The 25,510-nt window shown below is 37.7% G+C and overlaps 1 protein-coding gene across 3 annotated transcripts; it reads left to right on the top strand.

Moving 5' to 3' along the window:
• The first annotated feature begins 1,823 nt into the window (after positions 1–1,823).
• On the top strand, positions 1,824–24,881 carry LOC107582073 (tripartite motif-containing protein 46-like). 3 transcript variants are annotated; one of them, XM_016267799.1, is made up of 13 exons: positions 1,824–1,981; positions 2,153–2,220; positions 4,641–4,896; positions 7,817–7,967; positions 11,221–11,419; positions 13,674–13,820; positions 17,774–17,869; positions 19,648–19,901; positions 20,123–20,244; positions 20,331–20,678; positions 21,731–21,960; positions 23,171–23,238; positions 23,343–24,881. In XM_016267799.1, exons 2-13 carry the CDS (start codon positions 2,161–2,163, stop codon positions 23,731–23,733), a joined length of 2,322 nt encoding a protein of 773 aa, XP_016123285.1. In that variant the 5' UTR covers positions 1,824–1,981; positions 2,153–2,160; the 3' UTR covers positions 23,734–24,881. The 3 variants fall into 3 exon arrangements, with proteins under 3 accessions (XP_016123285.1, XP_016123284.1, XP_016123286.1); XM_016267798.1 differs by having other exon boundaries at positions 1,824–2,220; XM_016267800.1 differs by lacking the exons at positions 1,824–1,981; positions 2,153–2,220; positions 4,641–4,896 and adding an exon at positions 6,299–6,548.
• Positions 24,882–25,510: the final 629 nt, after the last annotated feature.

The following is a 25,510-nucleotide window of genomic DNA, read 5'->3' as shown; positions in this document are numbered from 1 at the left end:
AATTTTTATTCAACTATCTTTTAGCATGTTTATCTGCCATCTTGTTTCCATCTATTCCAACATGTGCTGGGACCCATACAAACTAAACAACCATTTCTTGAGCATGAAGTCTATATAGCAGTTGCATTATTTCTATAATAATATCTTGTTTGCAATTTGATTGTCCTGACTGAATACGTCTTAAAGCCGCCAGAGAATCTGAGCATAAAACTGCTTTCTTAATCTGTGTCTCTTCCAACCGATGTAAAGCTATAACAATAGCAATCAACTCTATAGTAAATACAGATAAGTAGTCTGGTGTTCTTTTTTGCAATAATTACTTCCTTTTGTGCTATTCCTGTCTTATTAGATTCTGGTTCTTTTGAATCATCTGTATAAATGTGTACATTGTCATAATATGTCTGTTCAATATAATGATTTACTTCATTTATTGCACCACTCACTATTCAATTTTTCCACCTCTAGTAGATACAGGTCTATTGCAGGCATTTTAAATAACCACAGTGGGAGTGCAGATATACTGTAGGAACTGCATCACTATACTTCCTTTTCTTCTGCTATCCAACCAATGCTTTTTATATTTGTTCTCTCATGTTCCCAGCATTCTTCAAAAATCGCCTTAGTTGGATGCTTACTGTTGTGGCCCTTTAAGGATACCCAGTAAACCATTTCTAATTGCATACGTCTTTCTTCTAATGGCATTTCGCCCATACCTGCAGGGCAGCTTTGGGTCACATTCTTTTTTCTTTTCCTTTCTTTTTTATTGATTTAACAAAAGGGGAATACAGACAGACATAAGCAAACATAAAACAACGAAAGCAAAGCTTTTTCATCTTATGTAAAAACAAAAACAAAAACCATTCATGCATCTAATACATTATCTTTTTCAGCAGCAAATAAATCTTAACAGCTTTACAATTGATCTGTGTTGAGATTAAGGAATCATAAAATATCTTCAAATCAGTGGAAAACAGTCTACCATTTGGTACAGTTTACATGTATTTTGCTTTGTGTATATGTATTTACCAAATAAAATAAGAATTTTGACTATATTCTCCATCTCTAGTAAACCAGTATCACATTCCATAAACAAGACCATTGTATCAGTTTTCATAAAAAATTTATAAAACAAATAAACAATGAAACTTGGGTCCAAAATAACTTTGGAAAAGTAACTGAAAAATAGCCTATGGTGTAAAATTGTCTCTGACTCCTCTTTAAATTTAAAGAAGGGTATTCACCATTAGGCCTATGGTGAATACCCTTCTTTAAATTTACTAAAGTCATTAAATTGATAATATCAATGAATTGTTTCTTAGACTTTGACTTTATTAGGGATTACATAGCCTATTTATTTATATAGATATATGACCAAAATTTATGAACAAGAAGAAAGGGATAATCATGTTTCAACTTCATGACAGCATTAGGAAAAAACATTTTTTTTCTCTGTGGTTAAGATAGCACATTTACAGACACATACACTTAATGCATAGCCTAAATATTTTTATTAAGGGGCAATATTTGCCCCAGAAATTGATTTTTCGTGGATTTTTTAACCTTTAGAAGATAATTGTCTTGAAGCACGTTCAAACAAATAGTGTGTACATGTATAGCCTATATTTATGTAAAAAAAAAACATTTTAGTTTTTTTTATATATAATATAATATGCGTATTTTTTTATAACGTGTGTATTTTATGTTGCTTTGATTTTACAAAGCAACATAAAATACACACGTTATAAAAATACGCATATTATATTATATAGGCTACTTATAATATACTTATTGCTCCCTGCGCATGCTCTTTACTGACCTCCCCCCGAACACCTCACAACATCCATCGACTTCATGGATTGCTCAATATCCGTCAGAACAGACCACAGCAAGCACTGTTGGAAAACCTCTGAATCAACATGGATTGCGTTAAATTGGACATCTCCGACATATTAGACACAAATAATATCATTATAACGTAAAGGTTTGTCCTATAGCCGTCAATTTCGGTTGCAGATACCACCATTTCGGTTTATTTCGCGGTGTCCTGATCTTATAAGCTGTTAGTTGTTTTTAATGAATGTATACGTATATTAAAAAGGGCGCTCAATAATAGAGTTTATTTCATTTGATATTATTTTACCAACCGGCATAGTTCCAGCAATGGCAGATGCGGAGTTGCAAACCTTTACATCCATAATGGACGCTCTCGTGCGCATCAGCGTAAGTGCACATTTGCATCATCAAAACCACATATTTGCACGTTATCTGTGATTTGCATGCGGCTGTTATTTAACACACGAATGCACGTCACAGCAGCTTTCAAAGAAAAGGGGCATTTTGAGTGTTTTTCATACCCAAATGTAACATTTTATAAATAGCGTTAACATAGCAAAACACCCCATCTTTTATTGAGAGCATATCATTTCCTCGGATTGTGCAAATAACACCTGTAAGCAGAAACCGAGCTCCTCATCTGCTGCCAGCCGCTGAAGCGCGTGTAGGCCAAGGCTGCTTTTCTCTGCTATTATATGATATATATGCTCTCACTCGTGTAGGCCAAATAAATAACAGAATATTTTCCCGTTAATACAAGACTGAATATACGGGCCCATTCAGTCTACCTTAGTATTTTATTGACGCATAGGCCTTTCAGACGTTGAAACAACATATAAATTGTTTCAATGACTTGAAGGAAAATTAAAGAAGGCTTTATAAATCCAAGAAAAGGTAAAAGGCCTTGTCACAGTCGCGCGACAGGATGCATGTTGCCATAGAGACGGGATGCATGAGCGCTGAGGCCTGGAGAGCCTCTGTGGGAAACGCCCGTTAAAAAGACAGATAGAAGACAGCTGGGCGAATTTAATCATTTGAATGGCTTATTGACCAAATTAAATGTATATGCTGTCAGCTGTGGGGCAAGTAACGGCTAGACGCTGAACAGAAAACAACTTAAAATAGCCAAAAATTGATTTGCTGGTCTGGTTTAGAGGGGCTTATGGCACTTTTCAGCTGGGCAGGCTTCAAGATCATCTTGCTAAGCAGCTAAACTAGCTGAGCACCTGTCTGCTGATGAGTGTGTCAGCATTTTCTTTTTTCATTTGTTTTCAAATGATTGGGACTGATAGAGTTGCAACAGTGCCTGCAGGCCACTTTTTCAGCAGCCTTGGTTCTGGAAATATTTTTCCCATAAGGATTTAAAAGTAAGTTTTGAACTGTTAAGATATGAAGCAGACCGACCAGCTATGAGGCGAATCACAACATTACAAAGTTTAATTTGAAGCAAAAAATATCTGAAAACTGAATAAAACAAATGTACAAGACTGTGTACTGAGTGGCTTTAATAAGGAAAGAGCTACAATCCTGTGAAGAATTACTTTAAAAACATTTAAGAAATGTAAACTATTTGTTTAACTATTTTGATTAATTTAGAGACAATATATTTTATGTGTATTGCAAAATCGAAATATTTAAGTAGTTTAAGAGTGTAGGGAGAATCTGCGTGAGTGGACTGGCATAAAGTGTTCTTTTGGCAATATTTACTAGTGAAGGTGGAGATTTCTTTTCAGTTTTCACCATCGATTCCACTGTTAAACATGATTATTTAAAGAATAGGTTGAAAGAATGTGGACTGACAGCTTTAACAAACACATAAACCATCAATTAAAAAATTTAGTCTTTAAAGGTTAATCAGTTATCATTCAAAATCAGTAAATAAATCAAATGAATGTGATTTTTACTTCAAGAACTGTTGAAATATTATAATTTCTTTAATTTAGATTCCATTGGTGTAGAATTTAAAAATGTTTACTTCCTTAAAATGACTCTATACCAAATATGAAGCTCAGGTGGCTGGAATGTAAATAAACAAGATTTCTGTAACCTTGAACTTTATTACAGAAGCCAACATGAAGTTTTTCGAGTTTGAGGAGTGACATTCTTGTACTTTCTGGCATTTGAAAGGTTTGAGTTGCATTTAGACACTCAGACCAAAGATACAAACATACCTTTGAACAGATTTCTCTATTTGAAAACAACTCGTAAATCTCTCAATTATGAATAAAACGAAGTGGCTGAAAATATCAGTCATATTGTATGTGTCACTCATGATTTGAATGTTGCATAAAAAGATTTCCATTGTTACCCCATAGTGCGAAACTGGAGTAATTTATAAAAAATACTAGAATAAAGGAAGTATTGACTGCGGTTTTAATAAACAACATGGCTGTTTGTGTGTGTTGATATGCACATCCTTCTCCTGATATGCAAATGTTCTGACTAACCTATTTCCATATTGTTTACCTTACAAAAACCCAGTCCACAGCATAATCCATAATCAATTTCAGTCATTAAAATTGAAATAATAATAATAATAAAATACCCCTGTTCTACTCCAAATATAGTCATCTTTGGATCAATCTACAGTTCTTCAAAATAAATAAATAAATAAAACATGAAACTGCACATAACATCAGGAATTAAGTATTTTTGAGTGAGCTTAACCTCAGAATCAGGATATATGGCTATGATCTATGCCTATATATACTGTATCAACATAATCTATAATGTAAAGAGCATGCCTGTTTGATTGCATGTTTTGTTCTGCTAATTATTTATTTAACTCTGTCTCTTTCTCTGTCTAGTCCAATATGAAGAGCATAAAGAGAGAGCTGCACTGTCCAGTGTGTGAGGAGATGGTGAAGCAGCCGATAGTGTTGCCTTGTATGCACAGTGTGTGTGTACTGTGTGCGGCAGAAGTCTTGGTTCAAAGAGGATACCCTCCACCCGAACTCCCCGCAGAGCCCAAAACTCCCACCTCAAGCCCCATTACGCGCTCTCCCCGACAAACACGCCGGCCTCCGCCCAAAACAGACCGTCTAGACCGGGTGATCAGAACAGGTTTGTGTGTTCATTAATAGACACTAAGATCAAAATAAAGTGTGCTGGTATTTTATTAAACAGCTGTCTGGGACACTTGATTCTGATTTGTCAATCAGTTGGTCAGTTCTGCAATCAAGCATTTTTTAAAGTGACCACTAAACTGTACACTCGGTGGGATTTTTCAATGTTTTGCTCACCAAGGCTGCATTTATTTGATCCCAAATACAGTAAACACTGTAATATTGTGAAATATTATTCTATTTTATATGTTTAAAATTTAATTAATTCCTGTGGTGGCAAAGCAAAATTTCAGTAGCCTTTGCTCCAGTCTTCAGCGTCCCATGATCCTTCAGAAATCATTCTAATATGCTGCTTTTTGCTCAACAATCATTTCTTATGATCAATTTTGAAAACAGTTGTGCTGCTTAATATTTTTGTGGAAAGTGGGATCTTTTTTCAGGATCCTTTGATGAATAGAAAGTTCAATTTAAGGGGGTCTGAATACTTTCCGTACCCACTGTATTTGAAATAGAACAAAGTAAAAGTTTTTACAGTAACTTTTGATCAATTTAATGCATCCTTGCTGAATCTAAAAAAAAAGTCTTAGTGACTCAAACATGTAATTTTACACTCTTTAAACAAGATTTCTGTAACCTTGAACTTTATTACAGAAGCCAACATGAAGTTTTTCGAGTTTGAGGAGTGACATTCTTGTACTTTCTGGCATTTGAAAGGTTTGAGTTGCATTTAGACACTCAGACCAAAGATACAAACATACCTTTGAACAGATTTCTCTATTTGAAAACAACTCGTAAATCTCTCAATTATGAATAAAACGAAGTGGCTGAAAATATCAGTCATATTGTATGTGTCACTCATGATTTGAATGTTGCATAAAAAGATTTCCATTGTTACCCCATAGTGCGAAACTGGAGTAATTTATAAAAAATACTAGAATAAAGGAAGTATTGACTGCGGTTTTAATAAACAACATGGCTGTTTGTGTGTGTTGATATGCACATCCTTCTCCTGATATGCAAATGTTCTGACTAACCTATTTCCATATTGTTTACCTTACAAAAACCCAGTCCACAGCATAATCCATAATCAATTTCAGTCATTAAAATTGAAATAATAATAATAATAAAATACCCCTGTTCTACTCCAAATATAGTCATCTTTGGATCAATCTACAGTTCTTCAAAATAAATAAATAAATAAAACATGAAACTGCACATAACATCAGGAATTAAGTATTTTTGAGTGAGCTTAACCTCAGAATCAGGATATATGGCTATGATCTATGCCTATATATACTGTATCAACATAATCTATAATGTAAAGAGCATGCCTGTTTGATTGCATGTTTTGTTCTGCTAATTATTTATTTAACTCTGTCTCTTTCTCTGTCTAGTCCAATATGAAGAGCATAAAGAGAGAGCTGCACTGTCCAGTGTGTGAGGAGATGGTGAAGCAGCCGATAGTGTTGCCTTGTATGCACAGTGTGTGTGTACTGTGTGCGGCAGAAGTCTTGGTTCAAAGAGGATACCCTCCACCCGAACTCCCCGCAGAGCCCAAAACTCCCACCTCAAGCCCCATTACGCGCTCTCCCCGACAAACACGCCGGCCTCCGCCCAAAACAGACCGTCTAGACCGGGTGATCAGAACAGGTTTGTGTGTTCATTAATAGACACTAAGATCAAAATAAAGTGTGCTGGTATTTTATTAAACAGCTGTCTGGGACACTTGATTCTGATTTGTCAATCAGTTGGTCAGTTCTGCAATCAAGCATTTTTTAAAGTGACCACTAAACTGTACACTCGGTGGGATTTTTCAATGTTTTGCTCACCAAGGCTGCATTTATTTGATCCCAAATACAGTAAACACTGTAATATTGTGAAATATTATTCTATTTTATATGTTTAAAATTTAATTAATTCCTGTGGTGGCAAAGCAAAATTTCAGTAGCCTTTGCTCCAGTCTTCAGCGTCCCATGATCCTTCAGAAATCATTCTAATATGCTGCTTTTTGCTCAACAATCATTTCTTATGATCAATTTTGAAAACAGTTGTGCTGCTTAATATTTTTGTGGAAAGTGGGATCTTTTTTCAGGATCCTTTGATGAATAGAAAGTTCAAAAGAACAGCATTTACAGTATTTGAAATAGAACAAAGTAAAAGTTTTTACAGTAACTTTTGATCAATTTAATGCATCCTTGCTGAATCTAAAAAAAAAGTCTTAGTGACTCAAACATCTAATTTTACACTCTTGTATCTCTTTGTGGTCCTTTTATTCTCCCATAATCAAATAATTTTTTAGCTCAAATCAATTATCAGTAAAATTTAAGAATCATGTCAGTTTAATAATTTGTTTGCTTATTATTTAATAAGTACTGTATATATAGTTTAAAAATATAGTTAGATAAAATATTATTTATAGAAATAGTTTGAATGATTATATTACTTTTTATTGAAAAATATTTGCAATATGCTTACTAAAACATGACAGCATGTCAATTTAATTATTTATTTGTTATAATTATAATATTTATTTAAAAATCGAATAACATTTTTTAAAATTTGTTATTTAAACATGATGTATTTTTAAAACAATTGATTTAGTTATATTAAATAACATTTAAAATGTTGACATAACAGCATAGTTTTAGCTCTGTGCAAAAGTTTATAGATGTTACTGTATCATTCAGATGTATTGCATCTGTGCAGCACTTTGCAGGTGCGTGTGTGTTTAAATGTAGCCGTCATGATGGGCTGATTCTGAATGTGTCAGCACACAACAGGCCTCTGGAATCGGTTCTCTTTCTGCATTGATTAGCTTTTCCTTTCTTCTTCCTGGCTTAGATTTATTGGGGCTTAAAGAAGCGTTAATGTTGGAAACAGCTTTTTCTACCTGTATCTCTCTCTCTCTCTTTGTACAGTGTGTGGGACACATCCAGGTCGCAGGCGTAAAGACACCCCTCCTGTGATCATGCTGTTCCCCTGTCCCACCTGCGGAAAAGATGTGGAGCTAGGAGAGAGAGGGCTTGCAGATTGTCTAAGAAATCTCACGCTGGAGCGTATAGTGGAGAGGTGTCTCTCTTTCACACGCAAACACTCTTCCTCACAATTTCTGCTTTTCTTAACTGGAGCTACATTACAATTGAATTCCAGTAACTGTGCTGTACAATGCAGAAATGTTGTTCTACTGGTTTGGAACCCTTGAGCAGATGTTCTGAATTTGCATCTATTCATAGGCACATCACCAAAGAGATTGATAGCTCTTTGAATATTCTCACACAGTACGTGGACCAGTGAAATTACCTTTTTGGCATTGCAAAATGAGGTAGAGAAAGGAGGAAACAGAAAAATATTTAGTTTATTCCTTCCAGTAATGAGCATGCATAGCTCCCATTCTGAGCTAGTATAAAAATGTGCACAAGCAAATTGCCTTAAGCTTTCAAAACGACCATAACGCTGTGTAGGTTCCATTATAGATTTAAAAATCAAGAGAAAAAAATATTTAACTCAAAAATTAAATCAAAGGAATCAAATGAGTACAACATGGACACAGATTAATAAATCGTGTGAACAAATTCTTAAAGGGGTCATATGATGTTGCTAAAAATAACATTATTTTGTGTATTTGGTGTAATGAAATGTGTTTATGCGGTTTAAGGTTCAAAAAACACATTATTTTCCAAATACTGTACATAATTTTTTCTCCTCTTTGCCCCGCCTTTCTGAAACGTGTCGATTTTTACAAAGCTTATCAGTCTGAAAAGCAAGGTGTGCTTTGATTGGCTATCCAGTGCGTTGTGATTGGCTGAATACCTCAAGCGTGTGACGGAAATGTTACGCCCCTTACCATACTGTGATGCCGTGTCCCGGCCGAAGCGACGAGACAAAAACATTCAAACCCATTATAAACGAGGCATTTGTTGCATCCAGTGGGGATGGATTATAATGACATATACTGTCTTTTTACGCATTGCATCGCGCTGCGTAAACATAAAACCATGTCTGCATTTGTGATCGGAGAAGTGACAAACAACAAGCACTACTCTACACTGCTCAAAACTCGCGTTTGAATCGTCAGTGGCAAATTCTTTAAATATAAAAAACATACTTACAGTCTGTGAGTCAGAACAGCCGGCATTGTAGTCTACTCTCCCAGGATCAGGAAACAGTCCTCCATAAAATGCGTTGGACACATCACAATATTTGGGTTGAACTGTTCTGGAACAGTGTTGTAAATACATCGTGTCCTCTTTTGGAAGGCCAAACAAAGTAGGTTTGCTTTCACAATGAAACACAGCGTCACACACAGCGTCACAGAGTGAGCGGAGGCCGACTTGAGTGAGCGACGACCGGTGGGCTTGAGAACGGCGCGACGGGTGGATTCGACGAAGGAGCGTCCGGAGCTCTTGCGGCAACCACATGTGACGACCCCGGGCTGGACTCTGCTTCGTCCACGGTGAAAGCCGATCCAGCGATCTACAGCGTGAAGTTGATGTATTCCCTCAGCGACCAGCACGGATCAGCTCCAGGCATGACGAAGCGGATATCATCCTCTTTTGGAAGGCCAAACAAAGTAGTTTCGCTTTCGCAATGAAACACACAGAACACAAACACACCGCGTCTTCACGACATGGCGGCAGCAACAATACTACAGCGAGAAAAAAAGTTATGCCTTCTTTCTTTGCGTGAACATTTGGGCAGCGTTATGCAAATCTTCCCACATCGTGACGTAGACGTGTGGGGGCGTGTTAGAACGAGCCGTTTTAGGTAGGCATGGTTGACTCTTAACTTTTATAAAGAATATCTCTTTGGATTTGAGACTTGCACCAAGAGCTTGTAACAACTCCAAAGAGAAAGGAAAAATTGAAATCGCATCATATGACTTTAAATCATAGCAACAAAATCTATTTTTTCTTCCGCATGTCATGCATGGAGCTTTGTATGTGACTGGTCATTTCTGGAACAAAATTTGTTATGGAATGAAAAAAAAAAAAAAAAAGCTATTTATTTATTTTTTACATAATAAATTGTTAAAATATTTAAATATTTTAGTAACAAAGGAGTTCAGAGTGGCTAAAAAAACTACTCAGAAAAGCTGAGAAAAGAGCTTTCAGCAAACGATCCAGCGTCAGTATGGATTGGTCTGAAGAACATCACCATGTGCAAGACACCACCCCCACAGTCTGCGGAGAATCAACAACTGGTTGACGATCTGAATGTGTTTTACTGCAGATTTAAAAAGGATAGTCTACCACCCCCCATCCGCTCTGATCTGCACTTCACACATTCACATACCACCCCTGCAACCCCCCTCTCACCCTCCCCCACCATTCAACCTGTTCTTAAGGTCTGTGTAGAGGATGTGAACCGGGAAGAAATCTAGAAATCTAGAAAAGCTTCCCATAACTGTCTGGTTTAGTTCAGCTACCAAATCAGACATCAAGAAACTACAATGGACAGTCAGGACTTCTGAGAGGATTATCGGTGCCCCTCTGCCCAGCCTCCAAGATCTTTACATCTCCAGAGTGAGGAAAAGGGCTAAAAAAATCACCTTGGACCCCTCACACCCAGCCCACTCTCCCTTCGAATAGGTGCCTTCTGGCCGGCGCTACAGAGCACTGACCACCAGAACAGCCAGGCACAAGAACAGTTTTTTCCCCGCAGGCTATATTCAGCCTGAACAATTAATCTTTCATAATTATACATTGTCCATCACAACTAACATAGTTATATTTATATTAAACTGCACACTTTGTAAATAATATATCTGCACACTAATAAACATATCTGTACATTTATCTAAACAATTAAATTACTAGTATACAACTATACTTCTATTTCTGTATATAGTACATTGTTAAATTTTTTATTTTATTTTATTATACTAGTGTTATATTACATCCCTACTGTGTTATTCCTATGTATGCCTTCACTATGTTTGCACTTTCTTCTACACTGGAAGCTCCTGTGGTCAAGTCAATTTCCTTCTGTGTGTAAACATACTTGGTAATAAAGCTCTTCTGATTCTGATTCTGTTCCTTTTAACATCTAAAAACTTGTGGGTTCAACTTTTCCTTTAAAAGTTGTGAGAAAATGGGGAAGCTGAATTTTTGTTTTATGTAGTCTTTGGACAGCTGAGCTGCATCTACCTCACAATACACCACACACGCTATAATTTATGTACACATACAAATATATAATAAAATGAAACAAGCATGCGTACATGTAACCCAAGCCATATGTGTTTACTTTTCAGATTAGCCTCATGTTATTAATTTTAAAATCACAATAGATGACCGGTGTCTTTCTTCGTCCATGTGTGCAGGTACAGGCACACAGTGAGTCTCGGCAGCATGGCAGTCATGTGCCAGTTCTGCAAACCTCCTCAGGCTTTGGAGGCCACCAAAGGCTGCGCTGATTGCAGGTCCAACTTCTGTAACGAGTGCTTCAAGCTGTACCACCCTTGGGGCACACCACGAGCCCAACATGAACACATTCTGCCCACACACAGCTTCAGACCCAAGGTAAAAACACATGGGACCATTCTGAGAGAAGATCAACACTAATGGGCCACAAACATAAAGAGAGAGAGAGAGAGTCTTTGAGTCAAACCATAAATTCCAGGTTGCTCTATGTTGACATTCAGGTTCCAGTTTTTTTTTTCACACCTGCCAGTGTTTTGAAGAAATTTACCAGTCATATACATTACCATTCAAAAGATTTTTTGAAAAGAAAGTAATACTTCTATTCATGCATTAACCTGATGAAAAGTGAGAGAAGAGACATTTATAATGCTACAAAAGATTTTATTTCAAATAAATGCTGTTCTTTTGAACTTTCTATTTATCAAAGAATCCTGCAAAACTGTTACATTTGTGTCACTGCTTAAAATATTAAGCAGCACAAATGTTTTCAACAAGAAATGTTTCTTGAGCACCAAATCAGCATATTAGAATGATTTCTGACGGATCATGAGACACTGAAGCCTGGAGTAACGGCTGCTGAAAAATTAGCTTTGCCATAACAGGAATAAATTATATTTTAAAATATATTGAAATAGAAAACAGTTATTTTAAACTGTAATAATATTTCACAATATTACTATTATTACTGTATATTTCATACATATGTGCAGCCTTAGTGAGCATAAACGACTTTCAAAAACAAAACAAAAAAAACATACCGAACCACATTTTTGAATGTTATGTATATACAGTACTGTGCAAAAGTATATATGATAATATATATATATATATATATATATATATAATTTATTATTATTATTATTATTATTTTTTTAAATATATATACTAGCCCCAAAACTTTTGAATAGTAGTGTATTTATTTTCTGTACTTTGAAGAAGTATGCAAACTGTGATTCTGGGGGCCCAATTATATATATATATATATTTTAAAGCCAGTAATGTCTAGCTTTTGCTGTAGTGTGTCTGTAGGTAATATCAGTTTACATTTCCAAACATTTCTTTTGCCATTAATTCTAATAATACAGTGAGATTTTTGTATGCACCAGGAGTCTGACAACAGCCAGTTCTCCACACAGAGATCTGATCTCACAATCATCCAGTCTGTCTGGAATGACAGGAATAAATTATATTTTAAAATATATTGAAATAGAAAACAGTTATTTTAAACTGTAATAATATTTCACAATATTACTATTATTACTGTATATTTCATACATATGTGCAGCCTTAGTGAGCATAAACGACTTTCAAAAACAAAACAAAAAAAACATACCGAACCACATTTTTGAATGTTATGTCCAAACATTTCTTTTGCCATTAATTCTAATAATACAGTGAGATTTTTGTATGCACCAGGAGTCTGACAACAGCCAGTTCTCCACACAGAGATCTGATCTCACAATCATCCAGTCTGTCTGGAATGACCTGAAGAAACAGAAAAAACTGAGACAGACTAAATCCTGAAGAACTGTGGCAACGTCTCCAAGACACTTCAAGAAACCTTCCTGCAAAGCTACAATACTGTGAAAAGTTTTAGGCACTTTTGTAAAAATGCTGTAAAGTGAGGATGCTTTCAAAAATAATGACATAAATAGATTTTATTTATCAATTAACTTATATTAACTAAATCAAATCAACATTTCATGTGACCAACCTTTGCGTTTAAAACAGCTTTTGTCCTTGGTACCCTTGCACATAGTTTTTCAGGTATCTTTGCAGGGTTTCTTCAAGTGTTTTGGAGATGTTGCCACAGTTCTTCTAGATTTAGTCTGTCTCAGTTTTTTCTGTTTCTTCATGTAATTCAAGATGAACTGGATGATGGTGAGATCAGATCTCTGTGTGGAGCACTGGCTCCTTGTGCATACAAAAATCTCAGTGCATTATTCCAATTAATGGCAAAAGAAATGTTTAGAAATGTAAACTGATATTTCGTACTGACACACTACAGCAAAAGAAAGAAATAACTGACTTAAAACCATTTTTTGTTGATGAAAATACTAGTGGCCTAAGACTTAGACAGTAGTGTATGTGCAAAACAGTATTTTGCATTATTTTTATTTATATGTTTGTCCATATGACAATGGATTCTTTTATATATTTTGAAATATATCCCATGCAATCCCAATCAAATAATATTCAAATATTGCCCTTTTCCACAGCAGTCGACACAGATGATTTTTTGATAAACTGTTATAGTCTCAAAAGTTCCTCTTAACCTCATTTCCTCTTTCTCTGTCTTTTTCTTTGTCCATTTATCTTCCTTCACATCTCTCTCTCTCTCACTCACATGCAGGTATTAGTGTGTGTAGAGCACGAGCAGGAGAGGTTGCAATTTTACTGCAGGTCATGTCAGCGTTTGTTATGCCCGCTTTGTAACCTCCGTCGATCCCACAGTGGACACAAGATCATGCCTATTGCGCTGGCTTACCAAACTCTAAAGGTATACGTTCCTGACATTAATCCTTATGCGCTCTATACTCTTTAGACTATAAACATTATAAATATGCCCAACATGCCCTTCTTTCATGAATAAAATGGTTATTTGGGCTAATCTTTCTAAGCTCTAGCCCTGCACAGCTCTGAATGATCAGGGGTAGAGAGGAGAGGATTTCCTCTCAATGACTAGACAGCTCTAGCAGAAGCTGTGCGGTGTTGTCGTGTTTAACGTAACTCATCATTTTTGTCATGATCACCAGCTCTGATCATCATCTGTCTCTCAGTCTTCCTTTGCCTGCACTCATTGTTTACACCTGTGTCTCATTAGCTTTGTTAGCTCACCCTATATAAGCCCGGTTCTCACTGTCATTCATTGCTAAGTCTTGTGTGTGTTCACAACTGCATTTCTAACCCCTTTTTTTACACTGCATATGTCTGTGGCGTGTTACAGCTCCAAAGCGGCCACAGGAGCTGACCACTCTAGTCAATGCTTGTGTTTACACCAGCCATGCAGCGGCATGTTTCAGAAGCGTCCCTCCACACCACTTCACTAAAGTAAATACAAAATAAAATAAAAAAAATCCTGTCAATTTCAAAATAAACACCCTGTGCAGATTGTATTTTACATCACTATATCCTTGCCAGGAGGCCAGAAATGGTACGTGAAATATAAATACAAGATAATTGAGGATGTATGTTAGACGACTATATACAGCAACTTTTATCCTTGTCATTCATAACTGGACTTTTAAGTATATTAAATTTGTAGTCTACAACATAACAAAGTAGGACATAGCAAAAAACACAACAGTAAACAGAATTAAACCAGGCAAAACATAAACATTTAGCCAACTTAACCATGTTAGAACACAAAAAAAATCAAGAAAAACAATGTTGGACAGGCAAATGACGTGGTTTTGTGAATCCTGGCACTTCACTTCTTAAATGCTCCTGGTGTGAGTTGGCACCACCGTAACGCACCACAGACGTGTGCAGTGTACATAAGGGGTAAGCCTTTTATCCTGGTTCTCTTGTGTCTTGATGTTCTGCCTGTTTATCTGGATTACTCTGTTGGCCTCAGCCCTGAACTTTGTCATTGTTTGCATTGCCCTTGTTATGACCTTTGCTTGTTTTTGGATTACATTTGTCCCTTTAATAAATACTGTGTCTGGATCCTCAAACTTTGTGTAACTGTGCAGTTTCATGACAGAAGACTTAGCCTACTTGGATCCAGCAGTAAGAATCATATGTCTGCATCAAGGTAATCGATCCCTCGAGGACCACATCCTGGACTTTCTAAACATTGCTAATTTCTCTGACCTCCCAGACTATGCTCTCATTGATTTCTTTTGTTTTGTACTTCCCCTAAACAATTTTGGGTGGGTGGGCACCATACACCAAGCTCCGGTGGCCAAGGATCTTGGCCCACCACGGTCACCTGCATTTTCTGTTATAATGGTAGCTAGTCCAGTGCTTCCAGCACCTTTTAGACCAGTGGTCACCAACCTTTTTAGGCCCAAGATCCCTGACCTCGGCCTTTATGAAAGACAAGATCTACCTATTGAAGAATTGATAGAAAAAGACATCCCAGATTGTGCTTCAAATTTGAGGCCTTTTACTTAGTATTTTAATTAGGGATGTGCCGATCATAGCTGATTTAGAATTCAGATTTTCTTTTCTTTCTTTCTTTCTTTCTTTCTTTCTTTTTTTTAACTAGCAAATTGGATTCTGATACTGATACTGATTTTTAAGCAAATTTATTTATTGGCTATTTGCTTTATAACAAAACAAACTGGCTTTAAACAAAAATATCTAGCCATTTGAAATTAGAGGCAACCACTGCATTTTAATCATGATCTGCACGGGCAGTTGTTTTTGATTTGATTTAGATTAATTTCAGGATTTAAAACAAAAACAGAATGGTCTGACTTTAGGTGTTATTTATTTATTTGCTACATAAAACATCTGCACGAAACAAAAACAGCAGGTCTGAATGAGACGCACTCTCTGACAGCAGGTGGCGCCTATGAACAGGGTTGCCAGGTTTTCGCAATAAAACTAGTCCAATCGCGTTTCGAGGAGGGTTCGCCTGTAAAAATCCACGTAGTGTCCGTGACGTAACCCGTAGACTTCCGACGAGCATTTTGAAGCCTAAAGTAGGCGGAGCCAGCCATCGCCATCTTGGCAGCGCGTCACCGTGCGTCACTCCCAGATAATCGAAAATGGGCAAAGAGGCGAGGCTGCTGAAACCACGCCCACCTAGCTCGACGGCAGTGTTAGCAGCGGTAATCCACCTGTCACTCAAGTGGCCACGCCCATAATTATGCAGAACTTTAAGGCTTAATATAATTTAAACGGATGAGTTATAAAAAAATTCACCCCCCTCACAGTTGTCATGAAGGGCAAAATTAGCTATATAGACCAAAATAATTTTTTGAACCAGGCTGTAAACATGTTTTTTTCTGCTGTAAAGTTAGGCATTTTAACATGGGAAGACTATGGGATTGACTCCCTTTTGCAGCCAGCCTCTAGCGGCCAGTCGATGAATTGCAGCTTAAGTCACTTCCTTGTTGGCTTCACAAGAGAGAGCGGGAGGTTGCCGCTCGTAAAAATCGCATTCCGGGGTAAAATACACGTTTTTCGGTGGGGATCTTCAAGTAAAATTCACATTCCAGGGACTAAATAAAGTGATACATTAATATAACCCCAGAAATGTAATGCATTTTTGTACTTATTTTACTGTTTTTTTTGGGATCTACTGGGACAGTGATAAAGATCTACCAGTTGATCGCGATCAACGGGTTGGCGACCACTGTTTTAGACCATTAGTTCCCACACCAGAGCCAGTTCACAACATGGCTGCCGCACCAGAGCCAGTCCACAAGATGGACGCCAGTCCAGAACTTCTTCACAAGATGGCCGCCAGCCCAGAGCCTCTCCACAAGATGGCCGCCACGCCAGACTCTCCAGCCATCATGGCTGCCACTCCAGTGTTCCCGTCCGTCATGAACATTGCACTTGAAGCTAGTAAGGCAGTGCCTTGGCAACTGAGACTGATGTCCAGTGTGGCGGACCCACCTATGATGTCGGTGCGAGTGGCAGGCATCCCGGTGACCTCACAGCTCTCAAGCCCAGCGATCTCAGAGGTACTCCCACTTTCCGCTGCCCTTCCAGTCATGATGGTCGCCATCTAGTGTGTCTGGGCTATACACACTTCTGAGACGGCAGTGTCCGCTCCAGTCCTTGAATCTACTCCAGAGCCCGCTCCAGTCCATGAGTCCACTCCAGAGCCCGCTCCAGTCCATGAATCCACTCCAGAGCTCACTCAAGCTCCAAAGCTCAGTCCTTTGTTGGTGCCAGCATGTGAGTTCCCTGCCTGTCCTGTCACGGCCAAGAGGACCGTCCCTGAACTCTCTGCCTGCCCTGTCATGGCCAAGGAGACTGTCTCTGAGCTCTTTGCCTGTCCTGTCATGGCCAAAGAGGCTGTCCCTGAATCCCTTGTCTGCCTTGTCACTGCCAAGGAGGTTTTTCCGCTCCTTTTGTTCTGCCCTGGTGGTCTTCAGCTCCGCTGGCTCTGCCCTGGTGGCCTCCTGCTCTGCCGGCTCTGCCCTGGTGGCCTCCTGCTCTTCCGGCTCCAGTTCCTCTTCCTGTCCATGGGCATGGCCCTCCATCCCTCCCCCTGTTCCGCCTCCGCTCCACCTCCCTCCTGGACTGAAGTCTTTTCTTGTTTAGGAACGTCTGGAAATGCTCCTTAGGATTGATGTTCTGCCTGTTTATCTGGATTACTCTGTTGGCCTCAGCCCTGAACTGTCATTGTTTGCATTGCCCGTGTTATGACCTTTGCCTGTTTTTGGATTACGTTTGTGGATAACCCATTTAATAAATACTGGGTCTAGATCCTCAACCTTTGTGTATCTGTGCAGTTTCATGTCAATTCTCCATGTTGTGAAATCACAGGAGAAGATCACCAAGGAGATGAACTATGTCTTCGCCAATCAGGATTCTGTACAGGCACAGATCACCCAAGTAGAGAGTGGCATCGCTCAGACTGAGGTACACAGCACTGGTGTTTTAATTATACTTTCAGTGTTTGTGAGACATCTCAGGGTATGTGGGTGTTTTTTTTCAGGTGCTATAAACTTTTAGCAGTCAAAATAGAAGGATGGAAATCATGAAATTGTGTGTGTGTGTGTGTATATATATATATACTGTATATACATATACATGTGTGTAATATGTAAAAAAATTATTATTATTATTATTTATATTTAATTTTTAATTAGTTTTATTTAAGATTTAATATAATTTCATGTAAATATTTTAACATAAAAAATATGAATTATAAACAGAGCTGTCAATCGATATTAAAAAAAATTAACGAATTAATCGCAATTTTTTTCCTGAAATGAATCGCGATTAATCCCAACTAACATTAAAGTGTTTAAATATACTTTTATATTGCAATTTCACATTCAATCTTCAAATGAATGTTGAAAAAAACATTAATATAGTATATTTTAAATATTTGTTTAATGGCATCTTTTTATGACTGAAGGCGAGTATCACTGATACCAGTACTACTGATGTCTCCATGATTTTTTCCCCCTAATATTTAATAATTGCTATAGCTATTCAACATTACAATATAATTGAGAGCTATCAATTTGAACATTTATTAGACTTTAAAAAATTACTTTTAATTTAAGTGACCTTAAAACAATCTTCACATAAACCATTATAATAAATTTCATATTTGCCTCTGCCCTCCTGCAAGTAGTAAATATACAGAAATTGAAGTTATCAAACACTAAATTCTAAAATAAATATAGTTGAATCCTTAAATGCTACAAAAGTTATTGATTTCCTCTTTTTTCTTTTGTTCTTTGATTAACAGACATCACAGCAGCTGGGATATTAGGTTATTTGGGCTGCTTTAAGAGCTGCCGTTGCCACTGCTGAACATGATATTTTCTCACAACTCTTTACCTTTTCTGACCCACTTCAGGGTTAAAGTCTCTACTAACGAGTTGAATCGGGTGTGTTAAATGAGGGAGACAGTGCTGTGCTCCAGGACAGTTTTGAAAACCACTGCATTTCAGAGACATGTTCTTAAATGTGACTCATATATAACAAATACTTACATGCACAGTTTTAAGGCAGCATTAATCGCCTTTTTAGTAATTTCATAACTTAACTGACGACATTGCATGCTCGTAGTTTCTTTTGCACTTTAATATGAAATGATACATTACAGCGCGCTGCCCCATTTGTGCGTGCAATTAAAGAGCACGTGCTACGAGCACAGTATAATGGCTGACAGGACAGGAAAATTAGTTTTTACTGACATGTGGCCCGACAACATCTAACCTGACTGCAGTTCACTGTATACTGAAGCTCCCTCGTCACCGAGCTCGTCTGACAAGCGCAAAGTTGGGGTGCGCGTCTGAAAAGTCTCCTATTTGATGTGGTCGTAAAGAGGTTCTGCATCTAAATAAACGCAATTGTCTTCAATAAAAAAGAGACAGAAGCACCAGTTGTGAGTAGGGTGGCCAACCCCTAGCTCTGCCCGTGCATTAAATATTTTTTTTTTAAATTGAAAAAAATTAATTGCATACGTTAACGTGTTAATTTTGACAGCTATTACTTTTAAAATATAAATTAAATAAATTAAAGTAAAATTTTAAATTAAATTATTAAAATATTTATGACATTTAAAAAGCCACAATGAGAGGTCTCCTATATGTAGTAAAAAAAATATTTAAAGAAATTTACAGTTAAGCTTCATTATTCCCTTCTTCTATCCTGTTTAATCATTGTACCTCTGTGTTCAGGTGAACAGCGCAGTGGCTAAGGAGCAGTTGAATCAGTGTGTGAGTGAATTGCGCAGTGTGCTGGCGGAGCGTCAGGGGGCCTTAGCCATGTTGCTGGAGGGGGCTCGTGCGCAGCGGGCAGGGGCTCTGAATGCACAGCTCTCTAAAAAACAGAGTCTTTTGGAGAACGCAGGGCTGCTCACATACACTCAAGAGCTGCTTAAGGAAACTGACCAGTCGTGCTTTGTGCAGGCTGCCAGAGTCACGCACAACAGGTTAGAGTGTATGTTTGTGGGTGTGGGTTGCTGTGATTGTGCAAATCTGGTCATTTATGAAATACGAATCCCACAATAGCCTATTGTGTGTTTCCATAGAAACATTTTCAAAAGGAACACAAAATAAACGTGGGAATATTATGTTACATATGATCACTTGGTATAAAGAAAGCTTTTGTATATTCACGTAACTTGATTTTTATCTCTTTTTTTCTCCTCAGACTGGTAAAAGCAATAGAAAATCAACAGCATTTCTCTCTATCTGCTGATCCCTCGTTCCGACATTTTCAGATGGATGTCTCCAGAGAACTCAAAGCGCTCAGCAGCATGGACTTTATACAAGGTTTTCATAAAAACTTGCTTTTCTATGTCAAATACAATAATGAATTAAATTCACATTTAATCCAACCCCTTATTTTCCTTCTGCAGCCCCATTGGCTCCTGTGATTGACACTCAAAAGACCTTGGCCTATGACCAGCTCTATTTGTGCTGGCGTCTCCCACAGGACTCCGCCCCTGCCTGGCACTACTCAGTGGAATATCTGAGGAAAGTGGGCGGAGCTGGAGCATTATGGGGCAGAGTCTTGTCTGAAGGAAGCTCGGGAAGTAATGGCACACACTGTTCATGGCAGCGTCTCGATGATGTGGGCGGGACCAGTGCAGTGATTGATAAGCTAGAGATGGACAGTGTGTATGTCCTGAGAGTTCGAGGCTGTAATAAGGCAGGGTTTGGAGAGTACAGTGAGGAGGTGTATCTACACACACCTCCTGCACCAGGTAAGACACATCCACATGCAAATATATACGCACTTGAATCTGAACCCCTTTAAAATATAAGTTACCCAGAGTCAAATTATTTTCCTCCAGCTCCTCAGTTTCTCACATTATTGAAGATGCAAAATAATTGCATATTTTCCACTCATTCTACTTCTTCGACTTACAATTTGCATCCTCTATTTTTATTTTCTCCATTTATGTATCCATCCATTTATTTATTCTTCCATTCATTCATTCGCATATTTTTTTATTTGTTTGTTTGCTTTTGTCTATCTATCCATCCATTGAATGATTCGTTGATTCATTCATTTATTATTTCATGCATTCATTTATTGATATTTATCCATCCTCCATTTACCTATCAATTGATACATTCACACGGAATTATTCATTCATTCATCTGCCTTTTTGTTCATGTTTGTTCACTTATCATCGATTCATCTGTATCATATTAATTTATTTATTGAATGATTAATACATCTAACAATCCATATAATTTAATTCATCTAGCCAATGACTTATTGATCCATTCATTCACCCATCCATATCACAATTCTATCAAACTGAACCTTGTTGTTTTATTACATGCATATCATATTTTCTCTTTCGCATTTTCTCTCATACAATTAATTCTGTTGCGGTAGTATAGTTCTCCATGCATATCCACAACTCTCTGACATGTCTCTTTTTGCTCTCCTCTCTGTATTATTTCTCCTTATGTTTCCTGTTGTTCTCCACCTTCCTTTGCTCCTGTTATCTCTGCGGTTTCTTTGACTTGTATTCCTATTTAACTGGAATATATCAGCTGCTTGATCTCCTCTGAATCCTAGAGTCCTGGAATATATACAATGTTCCTGCTGTCCTCTCTGTTTCCCCTCTTTTCTTCCAATCCCATTTCTTCCTTTTTACACTTATGCATACATATCCCCCCTCTCTGTTCCTTTTTATATGTTCACTTCCTCATCCTCTTTTCATTTTCTGTTCTGCTCCCTATGACCTGGCCTTTCCAACCCTCTCCTCCACTCCATTTCTCCTGCATACCTCAATCTCAGTGTTGTCGTTCTGCCTGGATTCGCGCTGGGGCCTACATGCGGAGCGGGTGGCGCTGGGAAAAGGGCAGACATACGCCCGGAGTGTTCCTGGGATGACTCTGTTGCAGGCTGCTGATCGGGCTCTTACCTCATGTCACCTCACCTCTGACCTCCTTGTGGCTGATGTTTCCATCACACAGGGACAACACTACTGGGCATGCTCAGTGGAACCTGGCTCCTACCTGGTTAAGGTCAACATAGAAATTAGTACTTTTATTTTAGCAAGGATGCATTAAATTGATCAGAAGATATTTCAAATCGTTACTGTTTATATGGCATTTTTGATCCAATAAATGCAGTCTTGGTGAGTAAGAGAGACTTCTTTAAAAAAATGTTAAAATTTTTACCAACCCCACCCCAAACATTTGAGCAGTAGTGTATAACTGATTTCTGCAAAAATTGACAATATACAGTATGTTTTCATTATTTCATTTCCCCCCTGTGAAGTAATATGAAAGAGTACGCCAAATGACTGAATATGGTTTTATTTTCAAGAATTTAATTTTGAATTAGGCTTTTTCTTCGTTGTATCGTTCTGACATTTTTTTTACTTTATTCCACACAAAAAAAAAAAATTTTTAAAAACAAAATACATTTTATTAAAAAATTAAAACTAAGTTCATAGAAGTTAGGGGTTAAAAGACTTCTGATTTTTAAAAGTCGACTTTTATGTGATGAAAGTCGAGTCGAAGTCGACTAGTCTTTGATGACGTCATTAATGAACAAATAAGTCGGGAGCTGTGGGTAAAATACACGTTTTTCGGCGGGGTTCCTCCTGTAGAATTCGAATTCCAGGGGCTGAATATCACGTTATTGGGGGCGCTTCAACATGCGGACATGAAAAACAACCCATGGCAACAGTGTTAAAGTAGCAAATGTCCACGCAACACTGTGTACGAGCTACTGTCTGTAGCCTATGTGTGTGCGTAACAGTGCAGCAGTGCATTAGATTAGAACGATGATTAACTTACCTGTACAATAAGCTGTTTAAAACGTGCATTATCCTGTTCAATTTCGAGCATCCAGTAATATAATCACACATGTCTTGTGGAGCTCTTTCAGAGTATGCATTTATTTGTCATTTTAACTGTTCGGAAACTGAGCGTAAATGTAGAAGTCCTTCAAAGATTTCTTATCCCGTTGCGCCCTCTATAGGACCAGCGACTAGTCGACTTCAAGCTTAAAGCGTCATGGCAGAGCATTGAAGTCGACTAGTCGATTAGTCGGTGCAACCCCTAATAGAAGTATATTCAAGTTATATTTATGAAATGCATTTTTAGTAGCCTATATACATATATTTTTATGTAATAAAATATGTTGATTTTTTAAATGGATACACATTCATACAAAGAAAATCTAAAAATGTGAATTTTAAAAACTAGTTGTTTTCTCTGTGTGTAGGTGGGAGTGGGTGTTGAAGCAAAACTGCAGGAGTGGTTCCATCTTCCACAAGACATGGCAAGTCCACGGTGAGGAGAAATTTTGAAGCGTTTAAGAGCTGACTAAGTCACGATGACTTATGTAGGCAATATTATTGATGAATTTATCTTTTTCCTTCTATTTCTCTCCATAGGTACGATCCAGATAGTGGTCATGACAGTGGCGCAGAGGACACCCAGGACTGTCCTCCTCCATTCTGTTTCCTCACAATGGGCATGGGCAAGATCTTACTACCCAAATGTGGGGTGTCTAACACTTCTACTGGCCCCCTCACTGCCCCCTTACCACCTCGCCTCGGACTGTGTCTGGACTTTGAGAAGGGGCGGCTCACTTTTTACGACGCACACTCTTTGCGAGTGCTGTGGGAGGGGACTGTTGATTGCTCCGCCCCTGTTTGCCCAGCATTCTGTTTTATTGGTGGAGGTGCTCTGCAGCTGCAAGAGCTAATAGCCAATCGCAGTACAGAGCAGAACCCACCAAGAAGAGTGACCATCCAAACACGTGCCACCGATACGGGTCACTAAACCGTCTGATCGCTTTGAAACTAGTCAAATCAGCACCTTTAAGCAAATCTTCTTTTATCGTTTTCTATAGACTTTGTTTACCTGCTTATCTCGTAGCTAATGACGCAATGATTGATGTTATTTTATATTAAGATTAATTTAATTTCAAAGGATAGACATTAAAAAGTGGTTATGGATGCTAACAACATGTAGCATGCTAACAACATGTAGGTCAGTATTAAATAACGAGGAATTGTGTGTTTTTATGGCCACAAAATCAAAAATTCAAATCATGTATGATTCAGGTTCACTCATAACACATTCATTTTAAACGTTCTTGTAAAAGCAAATGATTCCTTGCTATTTTCAAACTCGTTTTCCAGCATTGTTAGCATGCGCACCGCCCACTATGGGTGTGCTAATAGTAAACACCTTGATTTCTTTATTAACAGTGTATGTGCTCCTTACAGGAATGCTGCAATGCCTTGAAATGTGATCACGTTGCAATTCAAATCCACAGTAGTTCCCAATGTCCTTGAATTGTCTTGCTACTTTGAGGTTCAACCAAGATTTTGTATTGGTGTCAGTACACGTCCTGTGCATAGAGACCTTGTCTGTTTGGTTTGTTTGGGCCTTAGGTTGATGGAAGCCTTTAGTAAGCGAAACTAAAAGAACAACCGTGTAATGAAAAGAACCTGCTTTTGTGAGATCTCTACAGGTGCCTGCTCTAATGTTACACAACCCACTTTCCCATTTGAATGTCCTAAATAATAATCTCCAAAACAAAACAGTCTGACACACCTCATACTTCTTTTAGGCTTTTTTTCATAATCATGACTGTTATGGTCATGTTTTTTTCTTCTTTTTCTTTTTGCGGACTGGGTATGGTGAGAACAAATTAGTGGGTGAAGTTTAATTTCAGAAATGGATGCTGCTTATGACCGTGCAACTGTCAGTCATTGGAGTGTGTGTTGTTAAAAGGACATTTTTGAATTGTATACTGAATGTCAGTTGTATTTATTGTGTGTGTGTGTGAGTGTGTGATATGTTATTGCAATAAAGACAGTTGCTGAAAGCTCTGGTTTTGGCCATGTTTTCTGCTGTTTGGACGCATTGTTGCAGATTCAGGTCTCGTTGTGTGAATTTATATTGATGTTGAGGATATTATGTAGCATTTATTAAACATGCTGGTCCTTGGAAAATTGGCAAAATGTTTGTAAAAGACACTAATTGCAGAAGTGAAATAAAGCATCAACATTTCTCACTTGTATTATGTTCATGCCCCTTGATTTTTACCCCGAATAAGGAAAAGTTTTCACAGAACATATTTTTGCATTCCACTGTTCTGCTTCTCCATTGTTTTACATTTTTACATGTGTTTTTAACATGTTTGACTGTTGCGCTCACATATGAAGCAGTGTTCTAAAAGGCTGCACTATAAAGGTAAAATAACAACAACAAAAAAAAGTGTCTTCATACATTGCAATTCCACTGCTCTACGCAAAAACAGGGTCAAGTTAACTGCAATTGCAGTGATTTTTACCCCGAATAAGGAAAAGTTTTCACAGAACATATTTTTGCATTCCACTGTTCTGCTTCTCCATTGTTTTACATTTTTACATGTGTTTTTAACATGTTTGACTGTTGCGCTCGCATATGAAGCAGTGTTCTAAAAGGCTGCACTATAAAGGTAAAATAACAACAACAACAAAAAAGTGTCTTCATACATTGCAATTCCACTGCTCTACGCAAAAACAGGGTCAAGTTAACTGCAAAAAACATCTTTTTTGTTTTTGTG

Source organism: Sinocyclocheilus grahami, unplaced genomic scaffold (assembly GCF_001515645.1).
Source record: "Sinocyclocheilus grahami isolate Dianchi unplaced genomic scaffold, SAMN03320097.WGS_v1.1 scaffold40.1, whole genome shotgun sequence".
Lineage (NCBI taxonomy): Eukaryota > Metazoa > Chordata > Actinopteri > Cypriniformes > Cyprinidae > Sinocyclocheilus > Sinocyclocheilus grahami.
The sequence above is the reverse complement of the archived record's forward strand: the minus strand, read 5'-3'. Positions and strand labels throughout refer to the sequence as shown.

Bases quoted from the DNA above. Each gene is read 5' to 3' on its own strand.
- LOC107582073 (XM_016267799.1), top strand. From the start codon at position 2,161: ATGGCAGATGCGGAGTTGCAAACCTTTACATCCATAATGGACGCTCTC. The intron at 13,821-17,773 runs GTATACGTTCCT...GTGAAATCACAG, and splicing joins TGGCTTACCAAACTCTAAAG to GAGAAGATCACCAAGGAGAT. The intron at 21,961-23,170 runs GTCAACATAGAA...CTCTGTGTGTAG, and splicing joins CTGGCTCCTACCTGGTTAAG to GTGGGAGTGGGTGTTGAAGC.